At 37.2% G+C, this 24976-nt stretch overlaps 2 protein-coding genes across 2 annotated transcripts in view; one reads left to right on the top strand and one right to left on the bottom strand.

Moving 5' to 3' along the window:
* Window positions 1–2310: 2310 nt before the first annotated feature.
* Window positions 2311–9524, top strand: LOC100981887 (olfactory receptor 10Z1). The gene is made up of 2 exons (XM_057302373.2): window positions 2311–2444; window positions 3365–9524. Exon 2 carries the CDS (start codon window positions 3478–3480, stop codon window positions 4417–4419), a length of 942 nt encoding a protein of 313 aa, XP_057158356.1. The 5' UTR covers window positions 2311–2444; window positions 3365–3477; the 3' UTR covers window positions 4420–9524.
* SPTA1 (spectrin alpha, erythrocytic 1) overlaps window positions 8067–24976 on the bottom strand; it is a 75445-nt gene continuing 58535 nt past the window's right edge. Inside the window, exons 41-53 of the mRNA XM_063598937.1 lie at window positions 24603–24701; window positions 23823–23991; window positions 23132–23208; window positions 19967–20176; window positions 17161–17457; window positions 16212–16324; window positions 15029–15046; window positions 14527–14578; window positions 12206–12393; window positions 11245–11298; window positions 10713–10859; window positions 9805–9949; window positions 8067–8412 (exon numbers count right to left, since the gene is read on the bottom strand). Of these exons, the coding sequence (XP_063455007.1) occupies window positions 8287–8412; window positions 9805–9949; window positions 10713–10859; window positions 11245–11298; window positions 12206–12393; window positions 14527–14578; window positions 15029–15046; window positions 16212–16324; window positions 17161–17457; window positions 19967–20176; window positions 23132–23208; window positions 23823–23991; window positions 24603–24701 (1695 nt within the window). The 3' untranslated portion in view covers window positions 8067–8286. The remainder of the gene's footprint in view (window positions 8413–9804; window positions 9950–10712; window positions 10860–11244; window positions 11299–12205; window positions 12394–14526; window positions 14579–15028; window positions 15047–16211; window positions 16325–17160; window positions 17458–19966; window positions 20177–23131; window positions 23209–23822; window positions 23992–24602; window positions 24702–24976) is intronic.

Genomic DNA, 24976 nt, shown 5'->3' with positions numbered 1-24976 from the left:
AGCATGGGAGAAAGATGGAGGCCAGAAGACAGTCAGTCTAGTCATTCCACACCCCTCTGCCTTTATCCTAGCTATGCTGGCATCTGATTAGATTGTGCCCACCCACATTGAGGCTGGGTCTGCCTCTTCTAGTCTACTGCCTCAAATGTTAATCTCCTTTGGCAACTCCCTCATAGAGACACCCAGGAACAATACTTTGCATCCTTCAATCCAATCAAGTTGACACAATAATAACCATCACCCAGTGCCAATATACAATGAGATGGAGTAATGTTTGATATCAGAATAGGGTGACTATACTTAACAAAAATGTATTGTACTAAGGTGACAGAAGCCCTGGATACCCTGACTTGATTACTATGCATTATGTACATATAACATAATATCTCATGTACCCTATACATTTGTACAAACAAAAAAGAAAAAGATAAAGAAAAATATTGAAGAAATAACAGCTGAAAACTTCCCAAATTTGGTGGAAAATATTAATTCACTAGTTCAAGATATTCAAGAAGCCACAAGTAAGAGAAACACATAAGGTACATTCAAGTACATTTTAGTTAAATTTCTTATAGTAAAGAGAAAATATTAAAGCAACAAGAGAAAAATGACACATTATATGAGTGGAAAAATGATACAATTAATGGTAGCATTCTCAACAGAAACTTTTGAAGACAGAGACATTGAAAATGGCATAGAAAGATGAAAGAAAAAAACCCTGATGACTAGTAATTTTATATCCAGTAAAAATACATTTCACAAAGAAAGAAAAAGTGAAGATATTTTCAAATAAATAAAAATGGAGATAATGTATTGCTAGCAAAACTACACCATAAGAAATACTAAGAGAAATCCTTAAGGATGAAGGAACACAAAATCTGATTATACAAGAAAGATTGAAGAGCACTGAAAATGATAAACATTGGTTAAATATAAAAGATTTGCACAAACATAATTTTCTCTTAATTTCTTTATAATAGCATATGCCTGTTCAAAAATTATGACAACGTGTTAGTAGATTTACATAATTGGGTCTAAGACATTGCAAATTTTCTACATTTAACTGGAAATAATGCTAAGTTTAAGTAGATTATGTTAAAAATACATGCTGTAATTGCTAGATCAACAACTAAAACAATATTGCAAGAAAAATAGTTATAAAATCAATTGTTATTTTGTTCCAACATCTAACTCATCTTCCTAACCCCAAAGCAGGGTCCTGGGAATAGTATGGTAAACAAAAGAAAGGCTTCTTAAGTCTACTTACTACTGCATCACCAATTGACTGTGTTATCTTGGGTAAGTTATTTAATATTTTTCATGCCTCAGTGTTCTTATTGGAAAAATAGGAATAATAATAATACTCACATATTTTATTAAATTTATATAATGAAATTAGTCAATATCTGTTGAATACATGTTGCCAATTATCATTGTTGTTTCTATTAAATCAGTCAATGAGTGAAGATGTATATTGAAGGTGCAAATATTTACACCATTAAGTATATCAGAGAGACATGCATTTTAAGAGTGACAAGTCAGATTAACCTAGTTGTAGGTAGACTTTTGGGACATTTTAAGGTTTCAGAACAATCTGAAGGTGGAAAGTATATCACTTGTCTGGATGCAGATATTGCAGCATTGTTGAAACAAAGGAAGAGGATGAAAATAAGGTAAAGTTGCTTTTAAAATGATGCATCTGAGAAAAAAATGGAATAGACAAATGAGGATGCAGGAATAAATTGACCCTGAAAGAGATCAGAATTTTCTTCAGAATGACTTTGAAACCAGGCACATATCCAAAGTAGTTATATCAAGCTCTTGAGACAGCAGTGGGGAACAGCTGAATTCTTGTTTCATTTTTAAATTATAAATCTTATGGTATAAATTTATAAGCATAAGTCCTTAGTTCTGTAATTTTGGACCAGTTATTTAAAGTCTATTAGGCTCAGTTACACTTCTATAAAGTGTAACTATTAACACTATCTCACTAGGCTGCTGTAAATTTTAAAAGAGATTTATCTTGTGAAAAAAATTAGTGTAATACTTAGCACATGATACAATACTTATTATTTAAATCATGATGCTAGTATCTCTTGTTCACATTCCCCTTTTTGCTTTCCCCAAAAGGATATTCCCAACTAATGACAAAAAAACACAATTAGACGTGCTTCCTGAGACAGCACCCATTGGGACTAGAGAATCCTCTGAGAAAGAAGCTGTTTGGATGGAAGAAGGTATTATTTACCACCTGGAACTAGGGGTGTGGAAGAAGGTTTCTTTGTATCATTTGGAGACATCACACTGCTCAGAGTAGGAGATTTCAAGATGCATCTCAAGTCTTTCTCCTGTGGTCTATCCTGCTGGGAGGCAGTCTAGTGCATGGGAGCTAAAAGGCAGGACTTGCTTTGTGAGCCTCTTCAGGTCAGCGTGAGTCTGTTCAGGTGAGTGGAGAATCCTCCCTTGACTTATGCTTTGGTTTAGAGTAGAGTTTTTGGAGGCAGCAGTACCTGATTTTGGGCTGAGAGATGCATGCTGCACAACCTGCTTTGAGCCCTGATATTTTCTTCAGTGCTTAACATAGATTCACAGGTAAAAGAAGCCTGCCCTACTCTGCCCAAGGAATTTGGAAAGGGTAAAATGGCTTGGAAGAGGGGTTGTATAGATAAAGTGATTATCGTTGAACTAACTATTTCTTACTCCATATTCATATTAGTGTGTGTTCCATAGTCTCTAAAGAGAATCATCATTGTATGGGGAAAATAAGGATAGATTAAGACTCACCATACTTGTTTTCTAATACTGGTTCTGTGTGACTTCAAGAAAGTCACTTCACCTCTCTTGATCTTTGTTACCTGATCTATAAAACAAAATCCATCAAGATCAAGTTTCCCTACCTCCCCACAAAGTTCTAACAAGCAATATGGGTGTGTCCATATGTATATTCTTATGTGATAGTGTATGTATAAAGACAATATAAACGTATATGTGGTGTATCTTTATATGTGATGTGTGTATCTACGAATTTGCATGCTATCTATATACATATGTGTTTGTAATGTATGTGCCTGCCTGATATATTTGTGGATATGGCCATTAATAGCAAATGTATAATTTATAGTTTTGAATGTGTAAGATATGCATAATTATGTGTGAATGCTATAAAGCATATATACACCTGCATGTATGTAGTCATACATATGTTTGTGTGCAAGTATGTGCATATGAATGTCTGTGATTGTGCATCTGTGTATGTGTATATGTACATACAGTCATATGGGAATGGACCCATACATTTGTGTCTAATTTAACAAATACTTTTTTGAAGTTTGAGTAGAGTCTAAATCAGAGCTTCCTTTTTAAGTTACAACAGGAACAAGAGAAAAAGAATCCATATCATCCACCTTTTAAAGAAGTTAGGCATCTACTGGCAAGGTGGAAGAAATCAACAAATCTATCAGGGATATACCTCTCAGAATGGGGCAGACCAACGTAACCTCCTGGAGGGATTTTGTCTTCCTGGGCTTCTCCAGTTCTGGGGAGTTGCAGCTCCTTCTCTTTGCCTTGTTCCTCTCTCTGTATCTAGTCACTCTGACCAGCAATGTCTTCATTATCATAGCCATCAGGCTGGATAGCCATCTGCACACCCCCATGTACCTCTTCCTTTCCTTCCTATCCTTCTCTGAGACCTGCTACACTTTGGGCATCATCCCTAGAATGCTCTCTGGCCTGGCTTGGGGGGACCAGGCTATCTCCTATGTGGGCTGTGCTGCCCAGATGTTCTTTTCTGCCTCATGGGCCTGTACTAACTGCTTCCTTCTGGCTGCCATGGGCTTTGACAGATATGTGGCCATCTGTGCTCCACTGCACTATGCCAGCCGCATGAATCCTACCCTCTGTGCCCAGCTGGTCATTACTTCCTTCCTGACTGGATACCTTTTTGGACTGGGAATGACACTAGTTATTTTCCACCTCTCATTCTGCAGCTCCCATGAAATCCAGCACTTTTTCTGTGACACGCCACCTGTGCTGAGCCTAGCCTGTGGAGATACAGGCCCGAGTGAGCTGAGGATTTTTATCCTCAGTCTTTTGGTCCTCTTGGTCTCCTTCTTCTTCATCACCATCTCCTACGCCTACATCTTGGCAGCAATACTGAGGATCCCCTCTGCTGAGGGGCAGAAGAAGGCCTTCTCCACTTGTGCCTCGCACCTTACAGTGGTCATTATTCATTATGGCTGTGCTTCCTTCGTGTACCTGAGGCCCAAAGCCAGCTACTCTCTTGAGAGAGATCAGCTTATTGCCATGACCTATACTGTAGTGACCCCCCTCCTTAATCCCATTGTTTATAGTCTAAGGAATAGGGCTATACAGACAGCTCTGAGGAATGCTTTCAGAGGGAGATTGCTGGGTAAAGGATGAAGGTTACCCCAATAGGACACTTTCTTCTGTGTAGGCTGGGCATAGACCAAGAACCCAAGCCAAAGGGCCAGGTATTCAAGGCCTCAGGCCAAAGCTGTCCTACCCCCAATCTTCTGGGAAAGCCTTATCCTGCCTCTTGCCCTTCCCCCCGACTGCTTGGAATGCAGAGGCGGGGCTTCCTGCTCTGCTCACTGCGCACAACTCGAAATGAGCCCAAAATCTGAATTTTAACTTTCAGCCTCCTAGATGCCACCCCTAGTTACTGAAACCCATTAAGAATTAAAAATTTAATTAAGATAATCAAGAATTTTTTAATTGAGCTGAACAAAATGAGGGAAGTTTGGAGTGTTCAAGTTCAAGGCAGGGCTGGCAGGAGCCCATCAGGGATACTGTAGAGATTTCTAAAATCATTACATAATTAGACTATTTGACCTGTAATGTTCTTCCAAGATTTGAAACCTGGGGAATATCAGCTTGACAGGTTAGTTTAAAGCTTTGTTAAATGAACAGGTGGGTCATTTTTACTCCCACTGGGTGTCTTTCATCATTTTATGTTTTTATTTTTTTTAATTTCAACTATTATTTCATATACAGTGGGGCACATGTGCTTATACGTTCCTCATTGTGCTACTGACAGTAGCAAAAACATGGAATCATCTTTTTATATAGTTGTCCTCACTATCTCTGACTCTGTTACTTTGCCCTTTTTGTTTTGATTGATTTTCCAAGCTGGGTGGATTCTATTTCAGAAAATATATTTACTTCCTCTTTTTTTTTATAACTGTTAATGTTCTCTGGTAGCTTCAGAATCTTGAGTGTCAAAGACCCTTCTCATTTGGGTAGCTTACCAAATTGGATACTGTTCTTTTGAATCTATTGCAGAACTATCTATTCTGCCTATTCCACTTTCCACATATAATGTGGTTATATATAGCGGCAGACATTATTAGAGAAAGTGTAATGAACTCACAAGACCATCAGGCAAGAGTTTGAATCCAAACTCTTCAACTTACTAGCTGTGTGACTCTAGGTAAGTTATTTAACATTTTTTCAGCTTCCGAGTTCTTATCTTTAGAATGGTTGGTGACTAAACAGGATCATGCATACAAAGAATTTAGCACAACCCTTGGATCATAGCGATCGTCCAATAAATTCCAGTTGCTACTATTAAAATGTGTGAAGGAAAAAGATATTGGCTTTTAGTTTAGGTAGAGTTTACTCTAGGTGGAGGATCAGAGAAGACTTCATGTCTTAAATAGTATCTGAACTTGTTCCTAAAGGATGGGTGAGCTTTGAATGCACTGACTGGGGAGAAAGTACATTCTCAGAAGAGAGAATGTAATAGCCAAAGGCTTGATGGTAAGACAATATAGGCCTATTTTAGTGTGTGTGAGTTATTCAGAGGGGCTGGAAACAACTCACAAATGATGCCGAGAAGTTAGTTTGAGTCACGACTTACTTGTTGAAATAATTTGAATACCTTGCTTCAGACATGGTCCTTTTGTCTATAGGAGATAAGGCACAGTAAAACGTTGAACAGAGAGAGGCATCTGGGAAGGGATTCAGGAAGATTAATCCAGCAGCAAAGGGGATGATAGATTTCAGTAGAGAGAAACCAGAGGCAAGGAGATCAGCAAGAAACCCATGGATATCAGCTTAAAAAAAGGCAAAGAGGCTTGAATATGGATAGTGACATTCAGAGACTGAAGGAAATCACAAACATGAGATTTTGAGAAGGTAGAATTCATAGGATTTGGCAGTGAGATAGAAGTGGGGCATGGCTTGAGAGACAAGGAAAGACCTTAGGCCGAGAAGATATTTTTCAGACAGAAATCCATATTTTTTCATGCTTTCAGGAAAGAAATACATCCTCTAATTGGAATTTGATGAAAACTGAATTTGAGAGGAAGGAAGCTAGAGCTCAGAGAAGAGAACAGGATGAAGACAAGTAGATGAGTTAGTCAGATAGCCAAAAGGGCCTCATCAGGGGAGAAAGGCCATCTACTCTGAAGTTCTCAATATTGGAAGAAGTAATCCCTCATTGCACTGAGGCCATGTGAGCAAATTCATTTCACCAGTTCATTCAGTCTGCCCAGCATAACATTGACTAAATGCACAGTGACCAATGGTTAGTAAGGATGTTTCAAGTATTGCTAAGTAATACTTAAAGGTCTAACTTCCACATGTAATAGTCTTAAGTATGGAAGGGTATAAAATCACTTGGAGGGATTTTTCCAAATAGGTGTTTCTGGAATCTATCTCTATTTGTTTCTACCTTGAAACAATTGATTTGGGATAGGGACAACTTAATAGTCTTCAAAATCTCGTTTGGTGATTCAAATTTCCTCTCTTGATTAAGTATGTGACTACGTGCTTAAAAAGGGCAAACTCTTATTCCAGGTACACACATTTGACCCACTAAATGACTAATAATTTGATTTAGGCCTTGAAAATTTTTGGCAGGGTTAGCATTGGGGGAATGGAATCACATCCACCTTTGCTTGTGATTATTTTCAGCACAAATAGTTTTAGACTATCCATATGTGGTAAGTGTGATATTAAACAATGCTAATTTTCGATGGCCTATATCTTTTCTAACTGTACTATTTTTGGTAACTTATAATCAGACAATTTAGACATTTGTGAACATTAATTTTGAAAATACTTTCTGCTTGTTATATTCCATAGTATTTGACTATTTAAGAAAAGAATCACTAAAATACCTGTATGTTGTTAGTATCAATGATAACTTTTTAGCTTTAACCAACTTGTTTAAAAAAGGCTCCTATGACAGGATTTGTCCTGCACAGATTCGTTTCTGTGCAGAGGAAGGGACTGAGACTTAAGATGGTAATCAAGTGGCAACATGAATGGATTGGTAAGTGGGGACTATTTGTGCAGAATGCTAGCAGTTTTATACACAGCAATTAAGATAACTAAGAATTCTCACCAGCAAATGACACCATTACCTTTTATAAATCAAATCAGAATGTCGGCATGTAAACCTGTTCAGAATAAACCTGGTCTGAAAATTTTTGAAGATAGCATCACCTCTTCTTTTTTAAAAATTAATTCTTAATTTTATAAATAATTCTATTAACTGTTACTTTAACAGGATATTGAAGTATTATTTTTATTACATTAAAACTTAAGAGAAAATACGGGAGCTTGGAGGACAAGAGAAAGCCCTGCTATGCTGGAATTTTGTCATTCTGAGAGAAATAACATCTACAATAATTTTGAAGTATGGAAAAAAAAACAAGAAGAAAACAGGTGTTATGCTGATCTGTGTGTTGTTTCATTGTACAAACTAAAATATTCATGTTCCCCAGAAAATCAAATATCTTTATTTTCAAATTTAAATTTAAACACATTCCAAAGTTTAAAAAAATTGTTTGAAAATTGCCTTGGATTTTATTTATCTACTATACCATGGCCCTTCTTTACAGTAAAATTAGCTGCCCACTCTTATATGAGTACAGTTCCCAGAAATATAGAAGCTCAACATTTTACTTAACTTTGCCCCAAAAAAATTTTTAAAAAGAATTACTTTATTCCATAATCGAAATAAAGCAAAATGATAAAGTCATGCAAAACAGAACAAATAAAAATAGAAACTTTGACACCCCTCAGCAGTGACTAGTTGCATACAAAATAGCTTCCACTCCTCCAACTCTATTAACCTTTCTATCTCGCACCCTTGAGATTTTTTAAGATCCTACAATAAATGTAATATGCACACAAACACAAGCACACACACACACACACACGAGGCCATCTTTATCTTCCACATTTGCCTGTACTCTTTACCCCTCAGTAAATTTCCCACGACACTAAGATTTTCTACGATCCACGAGGAGCTGCTTATTAGTTGCCAAAGTAGGAATTGGTGAAGCCAACGTAGTCATAGCCAGAGAGATGGCTTCGACCCCGTGGGTCCATATATTGCTGCATATGTGTGGCACAGAATGACACTTGCTCTGGGGTAAGGGCCTGAAAAGTATAAAAAGAGAAAAATACAGTTATAGGGATTCAAAATAGCTGGTTCCTTGAGGCTTCCCATATTACGCCCTAAATGCAGGAGATGGAGAGTCTCTGGAAGACACGAGCCCTATTTCTATTACACACAATTTTTTTCTCATAAATTTATAATTTTTAATGAGTAACTTAACTTTTAATCTCAGCTCTTTCTTGAAAAAGAGAGCTTACTCACTTTGATTATTCTGTAAATCTCATTCCCTAAAGTTGTTTTATTAAATAGAAGGCATTATATGCCTAACAACATTAGTTGACCACTTGATCTATTTCATCTTCCTGGCTGCTTTGAGATGTGGGGACTAGCATGTTTTATGAGTAAGGTAAAATACTCAAGAAGGTAGAATAACTCACCAGTGGTTACACTGCCAGAAAGTGGCAGAGCTGGGACTTGAACCTATGATCCTCTTATGCCAAAGAGTTCCTCTATTCACTGTGCTGTTTGATTACCAAGTGGATCCCTAAAGACTCCAATAAGTTAGCGTGTGGGTGGGTGGCTCCAGATAGTGTCTGGAAGACCACATCATTTTTTTTTTGTAACAGCTTTGTCGAGGTATGATTGATAAAGAATTGCACCTTTAATGTGTACAGTTTTATTGGATGAGTTTGTGCAAAATGATACCATCATGTATGTGACCCTTTGTAATCTGGTTTCTGCTTAATTGTTTTCCCTTTCACTTCCTGTTACTATCTTCTTACTTTATGCTTTAGGTATTAGGAAAATCTGTTTTCTCAAGTTCCTTTGCACACACACTTGCCTTTGCCTGAAACACTTAGGCTTTCCTTTGATGACTTGATGAGTTCCTGCACGTCCTTCAACACTCACCCTGTGTTAATCATAGATGATACCTTCCCTGATGCAAGTATTTTAAGGAGAGGAATGAAGAAAGCTCTTGGAATCAGAGAGAAGAGAGATTACTTCTGGTTGTAATAAAATTCCCCACATCTTTGTTCCCATGACAGATGTGTTTGCTTCTGTTACAGTGTTTTTAACTTGTAAAGTTCTGTCTTCCCCACTACACCTGAATTTAGGGACTGTGTCTTACTAAAGTTTGCACTCCTCATGCCTGGAACATAGTAAGCATTCAATAAATGCTCTTTGAATTAATGAGAAAAAAAAAGAAATAGCCTTAAAAACTGAGTTGCAGATTTTGAATTGACTCTCACAGTACGTTTTTGAGTTGGGTCAAGACAAAATGAAGTGGTTACCAAAGCAAATGACATCTTGTGAAAAGGGAGGTCTGAAAAAAAAAAAGTGGGTGGGTTTTTTCAAGGTAGGCTACCGGGCCTGAGATGACCAAAATTCAAATTAGGATGACAGTGTAGTAGGGGAAGCAACCAGAATCGGACCTGCTTCATGTCTTCTTTGGTAATATATGACTTGCCCTCCGCCAGGGCTTGGAAGGCATTCTCTATTTCATCACTGGACTTGATGTTTTCTGACTCCTTGTCAATCAGGAAAGCAGTATAGTCCTCCAGTGAGACATAGCCCTTCCTGTGGGAGAAATGGATCAGGAGTTGAGCCTTCTCAAGGCAGAGAAGGAAGTCCCCTTTTTAATCCTATTCGGTGTCTCAGAAACAGAGGAAAGCCAGATTCTCCAAGTGCCTCTTCCAACTAAGCTTTCTGGGATGAGATGGGTTATGCTCTCCATTTTGGCTCCCCTTCATCACCCTCTTACAGCCAAACATTACTAAGCCAAATATTACTAAATATTACTAAGTTCCAGACTCTGTTTCAACATGGGTCATTCAGCCTGATTCTCAGTGAATTTTGAAATTTCCCATCAGCACCAGTCCTCAAATAATTTCTGGTCTTCTTTGGTTTTTAGTATTAGCAAGAATTATTCCCTAACAGTTACTTGATCTCTTGATGATTCTAACACACTCCCATAAGCTCATAACTACCCCAACCCCATGTGTTGGTCTCTGAATCACCTATGTCTCCTTAAAATCTCACATACATGAAGGGATTCTTCTCTCTAGTCTCATCCTCAAAAGTAGCTGAAATTCATAGATTGAACATAAATCATGAATTGGAGAAATTGTAAAGCTAGTCCTCGAGTTAAAATTAGCACCATTCACTGCTGAGCTAATCTTGAAAGGGCACCAAGAGCTGCCTAATTCATTTATGGTTACCTATTTCTTCCTATTTTCAGATGAGTTAATTTCATGTTTTATGGATCATTTTACTCTCTGTGCTTCTCCCTCCAAACCCCCATCCCTGCAGCGGTCTGACCCTTACTTAGTCTTGTTCCTACCTCCCTGGATCCACAGCATCCAGGAACTTCTCAAACTTGGGCTCATGTTCATCCTCCTCCACCATGGGCAAGTAGTAATTGAGTCCTCTCAGGCAGGACCGGAACTCTTTGTGAGTCAGGCGCCCTGTCAAATTCTCATCAAAGTGTCTAAAGAATAAAAAAAGAAAAAAAATTTATCAAGCTCAATAGAAAAACCAAGTGAGAACAGAAAGGAATATGTCTTATTGTGTCAGCTGAAGCTTTATTGACCTGTCATAAAACTATCAGAGGACTGAATAGAAAGCCTGTCTGTGTCATGTACATTTTTTTTAACCTAATGGATAGAGAGAAAAGCATAAAACATTGAGAATGAAGAAATGTATTTTTTGAAGTCTGAAAATCTCACAGAAAGCCATGACTGGAGCTAATGAGCATATCTAGATCTTCATTTAAGATTCCACCAAGACTCATAGAGTGAGAGAAACATTATTTGTAGACTCATTCTGAATAATCTGAAAAACAAAGAAGCAGTTAACTATGAAATTATACTCACTTATAGATTGTGCTAAACTCCTTTAGGGTCTCTTCACTCACACCTTTGGTGTCCCTGAAAGAAAAAAAAAACATGAATTTACCCTGTATATAAAACACAGGTTAGCAGAACACAAGCCACATGGAAGAGAGAGGAATTTTAATGGACAATTTGCTATTTGAGTCATCTAGTTCAAGAGTTGGCAAACTATAGTCCATGGGCCAAATCTAGGCTGCCACCTGCTTTTGTACAGTCCATGAGCCAAGAGTAGATTTTACATTTTCATATGGTTGAAGATAATCAAAAGAAAATTTTTCGAAACATGAAAATTACATAAAATTTAAATTTCAATGTCCATATATAAAGCTTTATTGGAACATGGCCATGGTCATTCACTTATCATAGCTGCTTTTTTCACTACAACAGCAGAATCAAGGAGTTACAGCAGAAAATATATGTGCCTTACAAGGTTAAATTATTTATTATCAGACCATTTACAGAAAAAGTTTGCCAATCCTAATCTAGATAAAAATGTTGCCAAAATGCTATTGAGACCTAGAGCTGCTTTGATATAGTCAATTTATCTAGAAAATGAGTTTCTGCCCTTCTGCTCTATTTGGCCACACTTTAAATGTTTCTTTTATTCTAGACATTATATTTTAGATAAAATTCTATGAAAGGGAATGGTTTCCTAAGAGATCACATAAGATGGTGAAAGAACTCTGAGAAATTGGGTATAAAAGTCAGTTGTTGTCTAAGTGGGTGATGAGTAGGCTCAGGTGGATGGAGAGCACTGTCTTTTATTTCATGATGGATTTCAGTATAAAGAGAAATAGTCATTCCATGGGGCAGTAAAGACCCAGAATATTGGTTCTCTGAAGCAACTCTTTTATCTGGTGCACCAAACTCTCGCCCTTAGTTAAGGTCCTAACACCTAACACCACCTGCACCCCTCCCTGCTCTGGCCACATGCCCTCAATACTTGGCCTGGATCTGTTGCTCCAGGTTGCGTTGCATCCGCAACCCAAGCTGGTAGAGCTGGTCCCACTGCTGAGCCAATCCAATGGTGCTGTATTTGATATCAAGGATCAGAGCGTCTTCCAAGTTGTCCCCCAGGTCCACAATCTTGGTTAGTTGACGCTTCATCGCCTGGATCTCCTTCTGTTTTCTCTGGAAAAATGACAGAGAAGAGAGACAATTAGTTGCCCAGGTTACCAGCTCAAAACCTAGAGGTGGAAGAGGAGATAACAGGCTGATTTTATTTTCAGGGATCTTCTTGTTCTCTGTGAAAAGATGAACTACTTGGGAAAACCACTTCACTTCTACAGTCCTCATTTATAAAATAATGGAAAGTTTAGGTGAATAAAACTTGTCATTCTGGTATTCTGTAATATATAAATCTAAGAGTTAGTAGTTATACACACACACACATACATCTATATCTATATATTCTATCTATCATCTTTCTATCATCTATCTATCTGTCTGTCTGTCTGTCTATCATCTGTCATCTATCAAGAGAGCCAATAAAGAAAAATAAAATTTCCAGAGTCCATGCATCATCATTGGCTCACAGTGATCTGCACTGGGACTTATCTGCAACACTGATTGTGGCTGATCTCTCAGGCTCACTTAAGCTCCACAGTGTTCACTCCTGGGCCGCTTTCATCAACTTTGGATGATGTTCATGGGCTGCTCCTGCCACGCAGACATGTTTTATGCCAAATTTCTGCATCTTGCCCATGCTTTCTCAGTGAGGGAATATTGCTCATAAGGGTAAGTGTGAATTTATTCTGATGATTGTGGAGTGCAGTGAAAAAAATGTGGGATATGACAAAGCTTGTAGCCCTTCAAAGGTCAAATTTGCCTGACATCTTTTTTTTAAGTTTCATTTATATATAATAGATGTACATACTTCAGGGTATACAAGACAATTTAATACATTCATATAATTTGTAAAGATCAAATCAGTATATGTTGGATGTCTATTACCTTAAATATTTGTCTTTTCTTTATGCTAGAAACATTCAAAGTATTTTCTTCTAGCTATTTTAAAATATACAAGATATTATTGTAAACTATGGTCACCCTACTGGTCTATCAATTACTAGTCTTATTTCTTCTATCAAACTGTATATTTATACCCAATAATCAACCTCTCTTCATTCCTCTATCTCCCCCTACCATTCCTATCTTCTAGTAATCTCCAATATACTCTCTATCTTCATGAGATCCATTTTATTTTGCTCCCACCTACGAGTGAGAACATGCAATATTTGTCTTACTGTGCTTGGCTTATTTCACTTAATATAATGACATTCATTTCCATCCATGTTACTGAAAATGTCAGAATTTCATTTTTTAATGGACAAATAATATTCCATTGTGTATACCATGATTTCTTTATCAGTTAATCCATTGATGAGCAGTTAGGTTGATTCCATATTTTGGCTACTGTGAAGTCTCCCTGTTATCGCCTGTCATAAACATGAGAGGGCAGATATTTCTTTGATATATTAATTTCCCTTCTTTTAGATATATACCCAGTAATGGGATTGCTGAATCATATGTTCTTTATCTTTTTAATTTTTTGAGGAATTTCCATACTGGTTTCCATAGTGGCTGTACTATTTCCACTTTCTCTACATCTTCACCAGCATCCATTATTCCTTGTTTTTTAATAAAAGCCACTTTAACTCAAGTGAGATGACAGTCAAAACTACCTGACATCGTATTCTCTAGTATTTCATTTTTTTGTTAGAAAAAAATTAAATGTAATCACTTAATTTTTTTCTCCTGCAAGAATAATAGTAAAAAAAAATGTTGAGAAACACTGTTCTAACCCATTACTTCGCTCAGTTGTCATGAGATGATTAGATTCAATTGTATCATCTTACTACGTCATATAATAACAGAAATTTGCCAGTGTTAGGCACTTTTACATTTGCTCCATTACTTCATCATCATGTTCTAAATCCTTTGTAGCCACAAAACGTGAAACCACCCACCCACTGTTCCCAAAGCCTCTCCCACTCTGGGCAGATCAGAGTCTCCCATGAAATTCTTTCTTCAGGGCAAACAGTGACTCTACAATGGGTACTAATTCTATTGTGTAGATGCAGAAATTGAAATTCAGAGATTTAAGTAGACTGAGGTTTATATTCATGATGTGATGGCCTATGGTTAAAATGGACTTCAGGTGATACATACCTAAAAGTATCACCTGGGCTTCCCTTAAGTGATTATTTTTACACTCCTTATAATTTTGGCAATATCTTCAGTTAATGAAAAGACAATACTTACTTTATTTGCTTCCAGCTGAGATTCCAGAGTTCCTGTTTCTTTGAGCAATGATCTAGTTAAGAACCGAAGGAAATCATTATGCATCACATCACAGGTCAATATTTCATACATGCATACCAACTTGAAGCTCCTCTGTTTCAACTTCTCCAAGGTTATGTGGCTTCCATGAAGCAAAATTTCACAGAGCCAAATTTTCACAACCTTGCCAGACTGATGAGAAGGGAAGACTTTCCCTAGTTCTTCTCTGACTAGGAGAAGGCTTTCACATACCCCTCTTAATTATTCTTCTTAAATACACACTTAAGCAATGTAGGCAAGATTCCATCTAGTGAAGTATAAGGGCAGAATGAAATATAATGAGCTTTTCCTTCTCACTCCACGTTTTTATTTACATACTACCAGATTACAATGGAATGAAGATGTCTCAGCACTAACTCTTTCTTAACAAATTCTTCCAGAATAATATAATAAAACAAACATGATGATAACATAAAATACTGACCCATCCAGAAAGTAAGCCCTGGACATGGAGGTCCGGAACAGGAATCACATGAGAGAAAAGGGAGATGATATGTTAAAATGGATTACTTTAAAGATCTCATTTCCTCAGATTTATGAAACATTTTAAATCTTTTGTTGCCACAAAACATGAATCTGTCCACCCACTGGTTCCCAAGGCCTCTCCCACCCTGAGAAGATCAGAGTCTCCCATAAAGCTCCTTGCTTCAGGACAAGGAGCACCAATGTCAAGGAATATGCTTGGTGTTGGACACACATTGCCAGGATGTGATGAAGTCACCAAGAAAAGAGGAAGAGAAGGGTGTTCTGTGTCTTCTCTGCCTTCTGTCAGATGGTTTAGACATGGTATAGGATTTCTTTTTGTTCATTTATCATTGTCAGTGAGTATGTAGAAAAGCATATATCATGAATTGTCTAAACCACCACATTAACCCTCAAAACACCACAGTTTTGACACACCTACTGGATACAACTTTGACCATGTATTCTAATATATTACATCTTCTAAGTCTCCTTTTTCTAGGTCATTTACCCCAGAAGATGTGACATATGTTATCTTCAGGTACAGAACAGTTTGCTATTAATAAGCACAATTAACATAAATTATCTCACTTGATTCTCATTAGAACTTTAGTAGGTACACAACAGAATAGCTTCATATGAGGTATTCATAGAAGATTCTGCTTCTGGTTATGCCAGTAAATATATATGTGACCTTGAGCAAGTAAATTTATCTACTTGAACTTTCCACACTTGGAAACAGAGCTAATAAGAGCTGCTCTGTATGCTTTTCAAGGTTGCTCCGACAGTTAAGTGAGGTAATGGATATGGAAGTACTCTGTAAAGTGCAATATGGCATGCGAACATAAGAAATTGTTATTATTTTGGACTGAAATTACAGGCAACAGAAAGAAAGGTGAGAGTATCAAGGAGAGAATACAGAAATGTACATAATAAGCAGGAGGATGAAATTGTCATTTCTTGGTTTTCCAAGAATTGATTCAGAAAACAGTCAACTCCAAATATAAAGCATAGGCAAGATATGGTGATTTTAGGGCAGAATACATGCTGTCAGAGTCTCTCCTCTTCCCTTCAAACATGTATTTCATCCCTATGGCAAATGGTGGTGGCATAGGGGTCATGGTTTGGGATGTAGCATAGCACACCTGGTTTCCAGGATCCATTGAAGGAAGGTACTGGCATTCTGTTCAAACTCCTGACACATCTCAAAGTTCTTGACCTGTCTTGCCTCTTCCTTTTGCAGCTCCTGCTCCCGTTCCTAAAACCCCAAATCACAGACAACGTGACTGACATTGAAGGCCTTTCTTTGCCATAAGAGAATTGGTCTGTAGGCTTAACTGCATATCTTTCCTCTCTTGAGTCTAACCTATCTTCCACAGGTATGTGCCTGTGTGCTCATATTTCATGCAGTCAACCTCTCTCACCTCTAAAATGTAAAGATAGCCTGTGTATTTCCCAAGAGTATTTGCAGGGTCCTCTAAGACCAAGTCCCGTAACAAGTAAGCTAGTAATAAAAGCAAACCTCCCCTGTTTATAATTTCTTTTGGGGAAATTTAATTTAAATGAACACAAAAGCAGCCTTAAAGGGCCTGCTACCCTTAGAAACAATAGTTACTATCTAAAACTGGTGACATTGTGGTTAGTTTTCCATTACACTTTTTTATGTTTCATAGTTTCAATAATGAACATTATTAACACAGACAAAAGTTAAAAATACATACGTAGCAAGGCACTTTTGGAGGTGTATATAAGAAAGAAAATGTCTTGAATGAGGGGGATATGTAGACAATGAATACATATAAAGCCTCATGAACTTTTCATAGCTCATCATTAGAACCATGTCTTGGGGCTTCTGTTTGCTTCTCAGAATCATTGTTCAATACTCAAAAACAGGAAACTGCCCAAATTATGGGGCATAGGGTATACCTATGATAAACATATTTTCCAGTTTTTCTTAGACAGTCATGTTTCATGACTTCTGTCCCAGTATAGTTATTAATAGTGTTCCTTTTATGTCAAAAGTCTATTTACTTGGATAATAAAGTGGTTATGTTCACTGTAATGAAAGGAAGTTTCTGCCATGTTCCAGGTTACCTCAATGATGTCAGATAGGTGCTTCCAGGTCCTTTCCAGCACCTCCACTGTTAACCAGGTATAAGGGCTGGAAGGCACACCTAAGGCCTTAATCTGCTGGTCTAGCTCCAGCAAACATTTAAAGTCTGCTTGAGCCCCAGCCAGGGAGGCCAAGAAGTCCTCATGGTCTTTCTGCAGCTGCCGAATTTCATTCAGGGAGACACAGTGCACAGGCTCTGACAAGTTTTCTTCCATCTTTTCACACCAGTTGTTCAAAGCTGAAGCCTTATGTGCAAATTCCACGAACAGGTCCTCAGCCTGCAGAAAGAAAAAAAAGACACTACCATCTTTCCTGATAAAGCCTCTCAGCAGAAGAGAAGATTGAGGATAAAAATAATGCCTGTCTTTAAATATCTGCAGGGCCACCAATCTAAAAGGGCAGAACTAAAACCGATAGGGACTGTGTACTTTGATGGTTGAACATGTGAGTTAGCGGTACGAGCCCTGGTTCTGGCATTTTCTCATTGTGTGAAATTGTTTAAGTCTTCCATCATTTACAAATGAGGGAGGTCGAATTATTTCTAAAATTATTTCAGTTTTAAAATTCCAAAAGTAGCAAAGGTAGTTTTCAATTATATGATTTCTTATTCTAAAGTCTATCCTCCAGTTCTACCCGGCAAGTAGTAAACATGAAAAAAAAAAAAAGGCATTGAATGAATGGATGAAATAATGATTGAATAAACAAACCAAGAAAATCTGTTATCTCCTTTATCTTATTATCCTACAAGCTTCTGTAGACCACACCCAGCTGACTTCTCTTTGACAAGGCTATGTCATTTTCCTACCTTCCTTTTAAACCTTGTTCAGGCCTCATTTTATGCCTGAAGCTTTTCAAACCACTGCTTAAACTTATTTTCTACCCTCTAACCTGTATCCTTAGCACAAATATATGTATCATTGTATTACTGTCTGGCATTATCCAAGTGCTCTGAATAGCTCTGAATTTTCTGTATTACTGAATGACAGAAAAAGCATGAATTTTTTCAAACAGCAAGTGATCAAATATACTTTTATACTTAAAATACATCACAGATTTTGGGTCAGCAGATAGTACTTCTAAAGAAGTTTGTCTTGAACAAACATAAAAATGAATTTTTCATTCCCAAATACAAGAATTAAACAGAAGAAAACTGGCCCAAATGGAGGGAGGATTTCAAAGGTATTAAACCGTTACATCTGACCCTGTACTCATTTCAGCAATCTATATGCCAAAATAGATCAATACAGAGAAAATTAACATGACCTCTACACAGAAAGGACATAGAAACCTATAAAGTATTTAATATCTTTTTCATAATGTTATAGATTGAGTGAATATTTTATAAATATCTTGTAATCAGAAAATAAACAAAACTCATTGCAGTTTGAAATTATTTTAAAAAGAAGATTAAAAATATGAAGGATCTTCCTATATAGAATGCACATATATGTGTAAAGTTGCCCACTTAATTGATTTAATTTTTCACCTAAGATTTATTTGATGTAGGCCCTATGTTTTTCAAAAGTGTGGAAATTAACTAAGACTCTGATTTGACTTTTACTCGTGTGTTATTTCCTAAATTCCCTAACTCCTTGACTTAATTTGTTACCAAGTACAATGATTCTTAGGGTCTAGGAGTGCTCAGTAATTCCACTGACCATTCTGATTTCCTTTTATTTATTTTTTGAGATGGAGTCTTGCTCTGTCGCTCAGGCTGGAGTACAGTGGCCGCGATCTGGGCTCACTGCAAGCTCCATCTCCCGGGATCACGCCGTTCTCCTGCCTCAGCCTCCTGAGTAGCTGGGACTACAGGTGCCCGCCACCACGCCCGGCTAATTTTTTGTATTTTTAGTAGAGACGGTGTTTCACCGTGTTAGCCAGGATGATCTTGATCTTCTGATCTAGTGATCCACCTGCCTTGCCCTCCCAAAGTGCTGGGATTATAGGCGTGAGCCACTGCACCTGGCCTCCTTCCATTATTGATATTTTTATGACCAACATCCAATGCCTTAGCAGCCAACATTTGAAGGAACATTTTGATTACATATTTATATGGAATTTTATATGGATGTAGTAATGTAATAATGTTACATTATTATATTAATCCACATTAATCATACATATTTATTATGTATTATTAATGTACATATATTTATGTACATATAATGTACATATAATTATGTATATTAATAATACATATTACATCCATACATATTTATATGGATGTAATAATGTGATAATATGGAATTATTACACTTTTAGATTCATTATCTTTTTTAATAGTGATAACAGAAAGGCAGAATAGAATGGTGATGCTACTCAATTTTCTAAATGGGGATATCAAGGTTTAGAGATATTAAGTGACTTTTACAAGGTCTTCAACCTAGGAAAGCTTGATATAAGGTGAGAACATGTTTTATGACAACTTGTCCAGTGCTCCTTTTATTTGGGTTAGGAAAAGTACAGGGACAACCTTGACTTTTGCCTGACAGTTTTAATTCTATCATACACAAAGACCTCCCATCCTCTTTTTCCATCCACCTCTTCCACTATGTTTGCCTGGCTTCCATCTCAAGTTAGTTATGCAACTAATCAATCAATCTAAAAAATTTTTTTAAAGCTTCTTTTCAATCTACTTTTTGCTCAGTAAGAATGTCTTCCCAACATCTTTCAATGCAATAAAAGGTTTTTGTATTATCCAAACTGAGTTTCCAATATCTGTTTCCAAATTTCATGGCTAATACACAGGTAACAGAGAACTGATCATGCCTCATAATTTTTTTAAACCTTCTGTAGAGGCAGCTGTTTCTCCAGCAATTTCTGTCTGTGGACTGCCGAGGCTTCCAGCAACTGTTCCCAGCGCTTCAGCAGAGCGGCATAACGCTCTTCAATGGCTTTAGACTGGTTGTGTTGAGCAGAAATCAGTTTGTCCTTCAGGTCAGTGATCTCGGGAAGTCTCTCTTGCTGGAAACTCTGCAGACTGGCATCCAGAGTGTCCTGAGAAAGATCAGGAGAGAGGCCATGAACAAGAAAATGGTGCAAGGGTCATTCACATCTGGGTTCCACCAGATTTTAATCATAGATAAGGCTAGGCAAGAATTAAGATGATGATTAAGAAAAAGGAAATATAACTTAGAGATGTAAGCAAACATTTGGGGCTGAAAGCTCCAGTTTACGTATATTTTACAATTAGATTTTATGTTAGGTATAAAATTAATTGATATGGTTTGGTTTGACTGTGTCCCCACCCAAATCTCAAGTTGAATTGTAGTTCCCATAGTCCCCATGTGTCGTGGGAGGGAGCCAGTGGGAGGTAACTGAATCATGTGGGCAGTTACTCTCATGCTGTTCTTGTGATAGTGAGTGAGTTCTCACAAGATATGATGGCTTTATAAGGGGCTTTTCCCCCTTTTGTGCAGCACTTCTTTCTGCTGCCTTATGAAGAAGGATGTGTTTGTTTCCCCTTCCGCCATGATTATAAGTTTCCTTAGGCCTCCCCAGCCATGCTAAAATATGTCAATTAAACCTCTATTCTTTATAAATTACCCAGTCTTGGGTATGTCTTTATTAGCAGTGTGAGAACAGACTAATACAGTACATTGGTACAGCAGAGACTGGAGTGCTACTATAAAGATACCTGAAAATGTGGAAGTGACTTTGGAACCAGGTAACAAGTAGGGGTTCCTAGGCTGGGCCCAGGGCTCCCTGATTTGTGTAGCCTAGTGACTTGGTGCTCTGCATTCAGCTGTTCTAGCTGTAGCCAAAAGGGGCCAAGGTGCAACTCAGATCACGGCTTCAGAGGGTGCAAGCCCCAAGACTTGGCAGCTTCCATGTGGCATTGAGCCTCCATGTACACAGAAGTCAAGAATTGAGGTTTGGGAGCTTTGTAGATTTCAGAGGATGTACGGAAACACCTACATGTCCAGGTAGAAGTCTACTGCAGGGGCAGAGTCCTCATGGAGAACCTCGGCTAGGGCAGCACTGAAGGGAAATGTGGGATTGGAACACCTGCCCCTGACAGAGTCCTCATTGGGGTACTGCCTAGTGTCCTCCAGACTCCAGAATGGTAGATCCACCAACAGCTTGCAACATGGATCTGGAAAAGCTGCAGACAATCAATGCCAGCCCATGAAAGCACCTAGGAGGGAGGCTGTACCCTGCAAAGCCACAGGGGTGGAGCTGCCCAAGGCCATGGGAGCCCACCCCTTGCATCAGTGTGCCCTGGATGTGGGACATGGAGTCAAAAGAGATCATTTTGGAACTTTAAGGTTTAATGACTGTCCTATTGGATTTCAGACTTGTATGAGGCCTGTAGCCCTTTGTTTTGGCCAATTTATCCCATTTGGAATTAGTATATTTACCCAAAGCCTGTACTCTCATTGTATTTAGGAAGTAACTAACTTGTTTTTGATTTTACAGACAATCTCATGGAGCTAAAGAGACATAACTTGGCATAATGGGTAACCGTCAGCCAGGATTTGAGGGGCTATAATAAGGAAACTGCAGAAAAGTAGTCAATATTGTATTTTCCCCTCAAAGCATTTTAGATGCCAAAACTGTATAGGGCACAAGTCTAGAAGCCAAGCAGAAATGGTAGCTAAAAATGTAAAATCCTAACTAGAATTTTCAGTAGTGACACAGTGCTGACTTCAGAACCCATCAGGTAGGAGCAGCCCTGGTTAAAGGGCTTCCATTGAAATGCCTGAAAGGCCACAGAGGCAAAGTGAAAAAGGTGAGTCTTCAAAGAAATTGAAATTTTGTCCTGGATCATTTCAATCCCTGAACAAAAAGTAGGGGCTGGATGGCAGAGGGTGTTATTATAGCTTTAAACCAAATTTCATGAGTTAATTATAATACTTTAAATATAAACAGACTCACTTTTTCCATAAAATTATCAAATTAGGTAAAGTAATACCCAACTATACAATATTTACAAAAGGCACATACAAATTATGGAGATAAAAATGTTTCAAAAAACCCTAAAAAGTGGAAATAGATATTTCTGCAGACACTAAAAAAATGTTGGTGCAGTATACTGGTATCTGAAAAAGTACACTTTAAATCAAGAAATGTAATTCAAGATAAAGAGGAACATTTTATAATTAAAAGTATCAGTCTGTCAAGATGATTTCACAATTTGAAATGTCAACACAACTTTTAGCCTATCCTCAAAATTTATAAAAATAATGAAGTATTTAAACAACATGATTAAAAATGAAAATCTGGTTGGTAATATAAACCACTGCAAAATACACATTCTTTTCAAATGTACATACAATATACAATAAAATAGACTGTTGCTGGATATAAATCAAGTTTCTGAAAAATATAGAATATATTTTTAAAATACAGTGGAATTAAACTAGATATAAATGTCAAAAAGATAATGAGAAAAGTCCCAAATATTTGAAATTAAATAATACACTACCAAATAATAAAAAGATAATAGAATAAACCAAATAAGAAATTTCAAAAAAAATTAACTGAATGATAAAAGAAATGACAAAATTTGCAAAATGCAGCTAAAGCTCTGTTTGGGAAAAATTATATATTTAAAATCGATATGTTAGAAAAGACGAAAGGCTAAAATTTTGATAATCTAATTGTACATCTCAAGAAATTAAAAGAAAACTTTAAAGTAATTCCAAATAAAGTAAAAAAAGATAATAATATAAAAAGCTTTTAATGGAATAGAATACACAAAAAAAAAACCCAGAGAAAAATTAAAAAGCTGAATGTTGGTTGTCTAAAAAAAAAATTGATGAAAACCCAGTAGCAAGATTCATGAGAGAGAGGGAAAAAATAATAATTAGGAAATTATTAATATTAAGAAGGGAAAATCTTACAGAGGCTACAGACAATAAAATCCCAAAATTCAGAAATAAATAATCATGGAGGATGAGCTTCTGTGTGAATCAGGTCTTGGGCTTACCTAACATCTATCAATCTCACCTGTTTTGCCAGGAGAGTGAGGAAGTCACCAAGGTCTGCACCATTGCCATTGGTCTTTAGGCTTGTTTCCTTATCAGCTGAAAGGCCAAAATAATTAAGAAGAGAAAGACATTTGGTCTTGTTTGAGTCCTGGGAAGCAGAAAAGGAATATTTACAACACACAACAAGAAAGCTTCTTGACTCTCAAAGTTGATGATTAATTGGAATATGTGAGCAGTGGGACCAATGGATCGTTTTTCTACCTAGGCAGGATAAAACTTAACGAAACAGAGCTAGGGTCATGAGAGCTTTTGAGTACTTCATAGAAAAAAAAAGAGAAATTGTAGATTAGATATGAATTGTAAGTAAATCTAACAAACATTTTAGATTGTTTCTTAGAACATTTTGCTATGGCTTTCCCTTTCTGAATGTCACACACAAAATCTCCAATTCCCCAAAAATGTGTTCTCTGGAGTTACGGTACATAATTACTGCATCATCATATCTATCTCTTTCTCACTTTGTGTGTGTGTGTTTATGTGTGTGTATGTGTGTGCAAATGTGAGTGTAATTCTGTCCAGAAAGGATAGGAATGGGTAGTGATGGAAACACCTCCTTTCATACAGTAAAAGTCCCAGAGACCATTCTACACATGGATGGGATTTATTAGGATTTCTCAAACCCAAGGGACCCTGAACCTGACACATCATACCTATCCAAGCCTCTACCACATCAGCCTTCCAGTTGAATTCCTGAAAGGCATAATCGTCTTCCAATTGCAACTTCCAAGCAGCTATTGCCTTGGCCAGAGAAGGGGTCTTTTCATTCAGAGCCTCTATCTTGGAAGAAATCTCTTTGTTCTGACTTTCCTCCTGCAACACCTGTGAGAAAGGGAGAGACAAATATATTTATAAATGTGCAGGGCTGGAAATGTGAATCCATTAGTACCAATAGAAAGCACTCATCTCTCCCATTTCAAATATATTACCAAGTGTGACTGTCTTAGTTTGTGTAAGTTTCTAGGAGGTAGGGAGTCATCTCTGTTTAATGGTCTTTATATAGCAGTTAGATCAATGAGGATTTATTAAAAACTACATTTAAAAAAAGAAATGATTCTCAAATTTAAAAGAGCTTTCAGTGTTGTTTTCCTCTTAGAGGCTTAGAAAGCAATTTCTTCAAATTCTTATAATATTCTATGGCCAAAGCTAGTGATAAGACTTTTATAAACACCATGTTCTGTACAGGACAAGATGTCAACAAAGGATTTAAGGAAAACTGAAATGTGTATGTATAAGAACTTAAAAAAGAATTACAGCAATTGAGTAGATAATTATTTGCTAACCACAACAACAAAAGGCAGTTTAGAAGAGATTGTTAAAGTTCTGCATATGATCTTAGCACTGCTCTCTGCATATGATCTTAGCATTTCTACATTTGGGCCAGTCCCTTTTGGAGAATGGAAGTTTGAGCTGGAATTCCTGAACTAGCTCACCTTATTTAGGATGTCTTCTCCTTGTGCACACACATTTTGTACTCGGGTCTCATGGACAGCAAAGTCATTTTCCAAAGCTTCATGCTTCATTAGCAAGCTCTGCATAAATGAGTCAGTGAGAATCAAGATATCCAAAGCTGGAAAATCTATATTCACTCATATTCAGACTCACTGATATATTATTCCCTAGGGTTGATTCAATGAAATTGGCAGACTAGGTGAATGCCCACTTTTTCTGGAACAACTATACTCAATTGCTTTCTCAAATTCTCACTTGTCACTGAGTGCAACTTACTGGAAAAAAGAGTCAAAGATATACAAGTGACACTCTTTCTAATTTATTATGTGACTAATCTTATTTTGATTTTGGAATG

The sequence above is a fragment of the Pan paniscus genome, chromosome 1, assembly GCF_029289425.2.
Source record: "Pan paniscus chromosome 1, NHGRI_mPanPan1-v2.0_pri, whole genome shotgun sequence".
NCBI classification, from domain to species: Eukaryota; Metazoa; Chordata; class Mammalia; order Primates; family Hominidae; genus Pan; species Pan paniscus.
This window is presented reverse-complemented; position numbering and strand designations above follow the sequence as displayed.